The sequence below is a fragment of the Prosopis cineraria genome, unplaced genomic scaffold (genome assembly GCF_029017545.1).
Source record: "Prosopis cineraria cultivar Desert tree isolate PC_DT_omini unplaced genomic scaffold, ASM2901754v1 PC4, whole genome shotgun sequence".
In the NCBI taxonomy this organism is placed as follows: Eukaryota; Viridiplantae; Streptophyta; class Magnoliopsida; order Fabales; family Fabaceae; genus Prosopis; species Prosopis cineraria.
This window is the reverse complement of record NW_026555335.1, coordinates 36,080,838-36,090,946: the sequence shown is the minus strand read 5'-3', so window position 1 is coordinate 36,090,946 and position 10,109 is coordinate 36,080,838. Positions and strand designations below refer to the sequence as shown.

General features: G+C 35.6%; 1 protein-coding gene across 1 annotated transcript; it reads left to right on the top strand.

Moving 5' to 3' along the window:
* Positions 1-5,530: 5,530 nt before the first annotated feature.
* On the top strand, positions 5,531-9,627 carry LOC129309282 (brassinosteroid LRR receptor kinase). The gene has a single exon (XM_054950789.1). The coding sequence runs from the start codon at positions 5,651-5,653 to the stop codon at positions 9,245-9,247; it is 3,597 nt and encodes a 1,198-aa protein (XP_054806764.1). The 5' UTR covers positions 5,531-5,650; the 3' UTR covers positions 9,248-9,627.
* Positions 9,628-10,109: the final 482 nt, after the last annotated feature.

The following is a 10,109-nucleotide window of genomic DNA, read 5'->3' as shown; positions in this document are numbered from 1 at the left end:
TATGCTAGGGCACAGTATTGGTTCCCATTGATGATGTTTTGAAGCTCCCAAACACCCAAGGTAAATAATTTATGCTCTCATCTTCCCTTCTCTATCATATTTATAGAGGTTTAAGTTAGGGTTTAAGCATTAATGGTGATTGTCAGTCCATAAAAGTTATGAATCCGAGTCCATTGATTAAAATGGGTATAATGAGAGTTGTTTAAGGTATTGAAACACAACGTTAATGATTATTAAAGTGGTTGGTTCATGGAAGTAATAAATATTCAAAAATCAACATAAATATGATTGTTGGGAGTGTTAGTGAGCCATTAATAGTGGTTTGAAGATCTATTAATGAAAATATACATTAATAGAACCTAATGAACTCATTGAATATGAATGAGTAGAGATTTATAGGATTGGTAGAATAGAGAAATGTGGAATTGGTGTTAATAAATTTTCAAGAGTAAGGTTATGATGATATGCTTGATTATGATTGTAGTGTGAATCATTGTGATATCATTCAAGCTCGTGAGAAGCTTTGAAAATTAGTATTTAGAGGGGTAAATCTTTAATCTCTAAAAAGTTTGAGGTGATTAGGAGAAATCTACTTTATATAGTTGAATATTAATTGTTTGTTTATTGAAATGGTTGAATTGAGATATGATTTATCTTTCTAAATTTTGATGTAAATTTGGCACGTTTGAAATGGTGATGAATTGGTGATAAACAATTTTAAAAAAATGGTGAACCTTATATAGGTTTGCATTTAGTGAGCAACGATTTTGATTATTAGCTTGCCATTATGAAATTGATGATAAGATGATATTTGGCATGTGGAGTGAGTGAGTATGTTATTATGAATATGTAAATCCCTATTATGTGGTTGATGAGTGAATTGCATGAATATGTATTATACATGTATCGTATGATCATTGGCGGGAGTTCGCTCAGGGAGAGGAATAGATAGTTAAATTCACATGGTACTAACAATGATCGTTGGAATCGAGAACTCACCTGGGTACCGACCGTTGGAATCGGGAGGTAGCTTATGTCCCATGATTGATTTGGGATTGTCTCACTTGTTCAACGAGGGACTTGAACCTAACTGGTTTTTCCTAGTTTATGAGGAGGCTATATTAGGGGTATGACACCTCATGGTTGTTAGTATTAAGGAAAATTGCATTACACAAGTTAGTGAGTTAACCCTGGCCTGATAGTTCCTCACAAGTTGAAGGTTGGGTTAGTTCGTGAAGGATGTAGCCACATGATAACCATTGGTTTCATGTCGGAGATAACAGGAGGGTATAAGGTTAACATTTAATCATGCATATAATTCAGCCACATGGTTGTTTGTATTGTGGTCCGGTATGTGTTAGGGGTGCATGGTTAATATTATTGCGATCTTATGTTGTGCATTATCATTTAATATGATAATATGTGCCTTGGGCCCGATCACGTGATTGTTAGTGTTGTGAACTATAGCCAAGTGCATCATATGTGTTGAAATTGTGTGTTCTTGCCTATTTGCATTTGTTTCAATTGATATACAACTCTATAAAACTTAGTTACTGAGTGGTTATACTCACCCCTCAATTCTTAATATTTTTAGGGCCTGACTCATCGGATCTAAATCAGAAAAAATACACAGAGGCTTAGGATTTATAAAGTAATCCTTTTGTATGCCTCTCCTTGTTTGATGTGTATAAATATTGATAAAATTTCTAAATAGGTTTCATATGTTATTTTATACTACTTGCATTATTAGACCATACATCTTGTGTATTTTGTGCCTTAGGTTAGTAATTTTTTATTGTAAATCTATGGTTAGGGCCAAAATACTTGTACTAGTAGAAACATATGTATTTTGAATGAATTGAAATGAAAATGATGGTTTTATTTATGAATTTCCTCTTCCTTGTGTGTCATGAAATTAAGGGTTAAGTAGTGATTTTGAGATTTATATGTTTTTTATTCTATATATTGCATTGCATGGGTCTGCTAGAGATGATTGAGTATGGCCGGAGAGTCGATGTAGGCTTTTGGCACTTGTGGTTGAGTTAGGACACCAATATTATGTGTTTTGTGTGTAAAAGTGATAAAATAGGTTTTGGTATCTAACTTTTTGTTAAAAATAAATTTGAGTGTGAAACTTGTGCCATCAAACTAGAGTTAAGAGAAAGCTCCATGCTAATATCGAAATCATCTCAATTGGATGTCGGATGAAGATTTAGTGCGCATTTAAAGTTTGCTTCCACCGCTGTCAAATGACAACAGCCGTTGCTATCAAATTTGTGTAATGTGTTGCGGCATAGGTCACCTCATGCTGCAACGCATGGCATAGAGGTGAGTAAGCCGTGGTACATAGGTCATTTTCTGTACAAAACATAATTTTGAGTTTTGAAACTTAAGGCATGTTCGGAAACCTATTCTGGGAACAATTTTTTATTCTTTAGAATAAGAAAACAAAAAAAATATATTTAGTAACGTGTTTTAAAAAAGTATTTTGGAGAAAAAAATAAAATATTATTTTAGAGAACAGAAAAATAGAAACAACTTTTAAGTATTTTGTGATTGTTGTTCTGGAGAATAACGGAGAATGAAAAAACACATATTTTTATTATTTTTTATTCTCAAAACATGTTCTACAAAACATTAGTTCTCAGAATAATAAAATAAAAATAATTTCAAATAGCCCTTTAATGCTTTGGGTCCCTAACGATTTTTAAGCTTTCGCATTATTTTAAAACTCTAATTTGAGCACGTTCAACATTTGATAGAGATTGAAAATGTTGAAATTGGGATCCCAATGTATTAATTTGAGAATTGTTCTTACTTATGTAATTTTTATAAACTTGGTAATTCTTTAAGAGTTTAGTCCTTTGATTACCTCAATATTGGAGTAAATTATGATTTAGTAAGGGAGACTTTACAAATTAACAAGTTAAATTAGGCAATTAATAAGTACTAATCTTGCACCTAGGACTACATGATAGGTCAAGTCAGTATGAAGTTTTTACAACTAACATAAAGGAAATAATAAGTGATATAACTTGATTAACATGTAATATATATAGAGTTTACAAAAAAAAAACAAAAAATTCATGCTGATACTTGTGACAATATGCCATAGAATACCCTCATGAAATTACATATAAGAGATATTTAGAAGATAGCAACCCATCACAACAAAAAACTATATAGATTATGCAAATGTACATAAGAGTTGCTTTCCCAAGAAAAAAAAATCTAAGTTAAGTTCATATACAAAATAACGGTAGCTCTGTTTACAACAAAAAATTTAATTGTCAACCAACCAATTCAGCTAACATTGGAATTCTTATAAGTCTTCCTTGTATGACCAGCCTCACCACACCTGGAGCAATGATATACCTCATCTCTTGTATTTCCCTCTAAAGTCTTCACAAATTCACCCTCATATGGAATATGCAAAATAATTGTTTTATAGAACTGGAAGCCATAAGTCATGTCAACCTGTATGTCATTAAAATGTTAACTTCAATTACTTTATCAGTATTGAACGAAGTCATAAATTTACAATGAGAATTATAATAGTAATAGCATAACATTAAGCTTTTAACAACTCACAATATAATAGCAAAACTTTTAATACCCAGCAACTTTGTATTTGCAAATTTTAACATGAATACTTTATATAAACTAAAAGCCCTAACTCTTTCATGTCAAATGATCAATTCATTCCATGCTCATTTCCCACACTTAACCCACATCCATATTAAATGTTTCATATATCCATTTGTATTTAGTAGAAGATGTCTCTTATTACCACAAATTATAGTATTTTACCTCCGCATGACTAGTTGTTGTTAAGGCATCCTTTAAAAAAATCCTTGGTTGATAGCTGTCGTTTTGCTTGGAATCAAATTACATGGAGAATGAATAATCAATAATGAGGTGGGGGATGAATCTTACAGGCTTGTGGGTGATAAATCTTACCGGCTGCTCCTCCTTAAAGTGAAGACTAAAAAATAGAGGAGTGCATGTTGAGCTTTCACACGCTTTTCTTTCCTTCCATCATCTACCTATTTTTTTTCTTTATAGAAGGGTATTTTTATCTTTTCTCAATTCAAGTTATTTTCACTTTAGTCCTGGAGGACTGAACTGAGGTTTTAGATTGTTAGGGATCCATCAGAAATTAAGTGTCTTCCCAAGTTCTTAATTAAAATTGTCCCTGTAGTTTTAATTGAAATGTATTATTAATTCAAAGGCAAATGATTAAAATTATGACCAAATTATGATCACCCTGGCCATGAACAAAATATTTTATTAAATCAATCAAACTATTGATTTAATGACTTATTAGTTTAACTGGATGAGTCAACCATATTTTTAAGGGTGAATTTTAGTTGAGGACTATTGTAGAGATTTAATTTCAATTAAATCCAAAAAAATTCTGAAATTTCATTTTAGTTCAGGGGAGAAAAGTAAAAAAAAAAATTGACTTAAAAAGACCAAAATACCCTTTATTTGTTATGTAGAATCACTAATTATTAATTTTCTTATTTCACTTATTAATTTATGAACATGAGTTGATATGTCAATAATTATATAAAACTTGATATCTGTTTTTCAATTATAAGTAACAATATCAGTTGTTAAATTGCTAATTTAGTAACATTAATTATAAATTATTGATAGGCTTGTAAATTACTTATAGGTCTTGTAATTTACAACTGATGTTAACAAGTTAACAAATAAAGTTAGTAAATTAACAACTAATATTACTGATTGTCTGATAAACGAGTATGATTACAAGTGATATTGATAAATTAATAAGTGTAGTAAAATTAACAATTAGTGATTCTTGCATAACAAGTGGAAGGATATTTTAGTCTTTTTAGCATTAAAATTCTTTTAACTTTTTTTTCTTAAACTGAATTCAAATTTTTAGATTTTTTTGGACTCATTTGAAATTAACTATCTACAAAGATTTTTAACTAAAATTCTCCTTATTTTTAATCCTATTATCGCTGTATTTTTCTATTAATAAATAAATAAATAATTTCTACAAAGAAAAATAATCAGTGCAAATAGTAATATCTAAAAGTACTTTCTTACCCAAAAATGTGAAATGTAAAAATTATTTAGAAATAATAAATTAAAGACTCATATAATAATAATAAATACATAAAACTTGAAATGATATCATATACTACAATAACTGGCGATAACTGATAAAAGCTGGTTTGGGTGGTTCTGTTACTTCTGTACCCGGGTTTCTCTTCAAACAAGATTTGGATGGATTATCGGAGTTTGATATTATTAAAACAAATTGAGACATATTTTATTTATAAAACATAAATAAAGCCCATAATATTTTTTTTTTTTTTGGGAGGGGGGGGGACAAAAGAGGCCGTAATTAATTAATTGAGTTAAAGTAAATTCTGAATGAAATGAAATTTAACTAAAAAATTGGAACGAGGCACATGGCGTGTGAGCAACAGCTGTGCCCTCTCTTGGACTTGATAAATACCCTTCTTCCCTTCCTTCTTACGGCTTTTGACTCTCTCTCTCTCTCTCTCGTGTCTGAACTGAACCAGAGCTCCAGAGCTCCCCCTCTAATGGCAGACCTCTTACCATAAGAAGGCCACCTAATCCATCTTCTTCTTCCGAAGCCCCAGCGACAATGAAACCTAAGTCCCCTACTAGCTATCGCTTCTCTCTCTTCATATTCTTCCCCCTTGCCGTTCTGCTTCTCCAATCTGCACCTTCATCCTCTGCTTTTTCAGCTTTCAGAGATTCCGCTCAACAATTGATCACCTTCAAGGCTTCTCTCCCAGACCAATCCGTACTCCATGACTGGCTTCCAAACCGAGACCCGTGTTCTTTCACTGGGATTTCCTGCAAGCAAACCCAGGTTTATTCTATAGACCTCAGCTCCATCTCCTTGAGGACTAACTTCAGTGTTGTCTCGGCTTATCTTCTCACTCTCGACCACCTTGAAGCTCTTTACCTCAAGCACGCCAATCTTACTGGTAGCATTTCTGTGCTCCCCCATGCGTTTAGGTGTGGTGCCTCATTGAGCAGTATAGATCTATCTCAGAACAGATTGTCTGGTTCTGTTTCGGACATATCCTATCTGAGCTCCTGTTCAAGTTTGAAATCTCTCAACCTTTCGGATAATGTTTTTGAGTTTTCTGGGAGAGATTCCACCGCCTTGAGGCTCAATCTCCAAGTCCTTGATATGTCTTTGAATAATGGTATTTCCGGTCCAAATGTTCTCCCTTGGATCTTATCTACAGGTTGTGATGATATGCGAGTGTTGGCTCTAAGAGGAAACAAAATCACCGGAGAAATCAATTTCTCAAACTGCCAGAAATTGCAGTATTTGGACCTTTCTGCTAACAATTTCTCTGTCGTTATTCCTTCGTTCGGTGAATGTTCGGCGCTGGAGTACTTGGACATATCTGCGAACAAGTATTTCGGCGACATTGGCCTCGTTCTCTCTTCCTGCAAGAAGCTCACCCACCTCAACGTTTCTAGCAACGAGTTCTCTGGTCCGGTTCCGTCACTTCCTGCGGATTCTCTGCGGTTCCTTTATCTTGCAGGCAACAAGTTCCATGGTCAGATACCGGAAGGATTGGCTGATTTGTGCACCACTCTCGTCGAGCTCGATCTTTCCTCAAACTTCCTCTCTGGTGCGGTTCCGCGCCGTTTTAGCACGTGTTCTTCACTGGAATTATTTGATATATCTAAAAACAAGTTTTCCGGTGAGTTACCGATTGATATTTTCTCGAAGATGAGCAGCTTGAAGAAGCTGGTTCTTTCATTCAATGGTTTTGTAGGTAATTTGCCGGATAATCTATCGAAGCTCACAAGCTTGGAATCGTTGGATTTGAGTTCCAATAACTTCTCAGGTTCCATACCTGGAAGTCTGTGTCAAGATCCTAAGAACAATTTGAAAGAACTATACCTACAGAATAATTTGCTCACGGGTTTGATTCCACCCACACTCAGCAACTGTTCTCAGCTTGTTTCATTGGATTTAAGTGTCAACTACCTGAAGGGGACTATCCCTTCAAGCTTGGGGTCTCTTTCGAAGCTTCGTGATTTGATTATGTGGCTAAATCAGCTTCAAGGCGAAATACCACAAGAGCTCACGTATATCAAGACCCTTGAGAATTTGCTTTTGGACTTCAATGAGCTCACAGGGAACATTCCTTCTGGTTTAAGAAACTGCACCGCCTTGAATTGGATATCCTTGTCTAATAACAGGTTGAGCGGGGAGATTCCTGCTTGGATTGGCCAGCTCTCCAATCTTGCAATCCTGAAACTGAGCAATAACTCATTCTCTGGGAGGATTCCGCCGGAACTTGGTGATTGTCGCAGTTTGATATGGTTGGATCTAAATACAAATCTCCTTAATGGGTCAATTCCTCCTGAATTGTTCAAGCAATCTGGCAAAATCACCGTGGATTTCATACGTGGTAAAACTTATGTGTATATCAAGAATGATGGAAGCGAAGCCTGCCATGGAGCTGGTAATTTACTGGAGTTTGCTGGGATCATTGCAGAGCAGTTGAACAGAATTTCTACAAGGAATCCCTGTAACTTCACTAGAGTTTATAGTGGTAATCTCCAACCTACGTTTAGTAACAATGGGTCTATGATTTTTTTGGATCTTTCATACAATATGTTGTCGGGTAGTATACCGAAGGAGATTGGGAGCTTGTACTATGTAGACATTTTGAATTTGGGTCACAACAACCTATCTGGAAATATTCCAGAAGAGCTTGGAAAGGCAATCAAACTGGACATACTTGATCTCTCATGGAATAGGCTTGAAGGACCAATTCCACAGTCTTTGACCGGCCTATCCATGCTCTCTGAAATCAATCTGTCAAACAACTTTCTATCAGGAGTGATTCCTGACTCTGCTCAATTTGTAACCTTTTCTCCCAACAGTTTCATGAATAATTCTGGTCTCTGCGGATACCCTCTCGCTCCATGTGGGACACACTCAGGATTAAGTTCAGATGCCCAACATCAGAAATCTCGCAGGAGACAAGCATCTCTTGCTGGTAGTTTAGCTATGGGATTGCTATTCTCCCTCTTCTGCATCTTTGGTGTAGTTATAATTGCCCTAGAGACCAGAAAGAGGAGGAAGAAGAAGGAAGCTGCCCTAGATGCCTACATGGACAACCATTCCCCTTCAGGTACGGGCAACAATACGAGCTGGAAGCTTACAAGTGCCCGTGAAGCGCTTAGCATAAACCTTGCAGCATTCGAGAAGCCCATCCGGAAACTTACCTTTGCGGATCTACTTGAAGCTACTAACGGCTTTCACAATGACAGTCTCATTGGTTCTGGTGGTTTTGGCGATGTCTACAAGGCTCAATTGAAGGATGGAAGTGTTGTGGCCATCAAGAAACTGATACATATTAGTGGGCAGGGCGACAGGGAATTCACAGCTGAAATGGAAACCATAGGGAAAATCAAGCATCGTAACCTGGTTCCCCTTCTGGGTTACTGCAAGGTTGGAGAAGAAAGACTCTTGGTTTATGAATTCATGAAATATGGAAGTCTAGAAGATGTTTTGCACGACCGGAAGAAAGCCGGGGTCAAGCTGAACTGGGCAGTGAGAAGGAAAATTGCCATTGGGGCTGCTAGGGGATTGGCTTTTCTTCACCACAATTGCATCCCACACATCATTCATAGAGACATGAAGTCCAGTAATGTATTGCTTGATGAGAACCTGGAATCCAGAGTCTCTGATTTTGGAATGGCTAGGCTTATGAGTGCTGTGGATACCCATTTAAGTGTCAGCACACTAGCAGGCACCCCTGGTTATGTTCCTCCTGAATATTATCAGAGTTTTAGATGCTCCACTAAAGGTGATGTATATAGTTATGGTGTAGTTTTATTGGAGCTGCTTACTGGGAGACGCCCGACCGATTCGGCAGATTTTGGCGATAATAATCTCGTGGGATGGGTTAAACAGCATGCTAAACTGAAAGTCAATGAAGTTTTTGATCCAGAGCTATTAAAAGAGGATCCTAGTCTTGAGGTTGAGCTTCAACAACACTTGAAAGTCGCACATGCTTGCTTGGATGATCGACCATGGCGGCGTCCCACGATGATTCAAGTCATGGCGATGTTCAAGGAAATCCAGGCTGGGTCCGGCATTGATTCTCAGTCCACCATAGACACTGAAGATGGAGGTTTTGGTGCAGTTGAAATGGTAGATATGAGCATAAAAGAAGCCCCTGAACTAAGGCCATAGGTAAAACAAAAATCAGCTAGCATTCAATCAAGGGAAGGAGGAGGAGATGATGCCATCACCTCCCCAAAATTTTTTTCCTTCTTCTCTGCAACTCTTATTTATTTCAACCAAAGAGGAAGAAGATAAAAGGGAAAATTTGCTGTGCCTCTAGTCTCTACCATTCGATGTATGTAATCTTTGTTATGTCATACTTTTAAAGTTGTTTAACTTGTGATAAAGTTGTATATAAACAGCTTCAGTTCAGTTCAGTGGTTACCATCTTTGTTTCTTAAAGAAGGTCAGTGTTAGCAAAGCAGGCTGATTTGTCTTGTTAAATTTTTAATACTTCAAATTTGCCCCAGTCATTTGTTTGATTTATAAAGTTTAATATTGTAATCATATACAGCTAGTCCTTAAATTTGAGGGGAAAATATCACTCACTATAAGGACCCAATGGGTATAGTTACATTATGAAATTTGAAAAACTTTAATTGAGAAAAATTAAATTTTAGAAATCAAATCAATAATTAAACCAAACTTAAAAAAGTCAAGACAAAAGGTTTCAATATAGTTTTTATGCCACCCTATTTTTTGATATAAAATTGCAAAATTTCAGGTTTGAAAAAGAAAGATGGGCGCCTTGGAAATTGTATGTCATTTTCTCCTTGTGTTTTCTGTGTCTTACTTCTGATACGGGACTGTTATGACTCCAGGAATTTTAAGAGTGCACGTTTCTTGGTTCAATTCCAAAATTAAATGCTTTAAATCTTTGACTTTAAGAACCTTTTTATTTTTTTTATTAATTTGGGCTTAACATGGTTTAAAATCGGACTAGTACTATTATAGCCTCCAAAAATGAGTTAAAAATAATAATACGCTATAA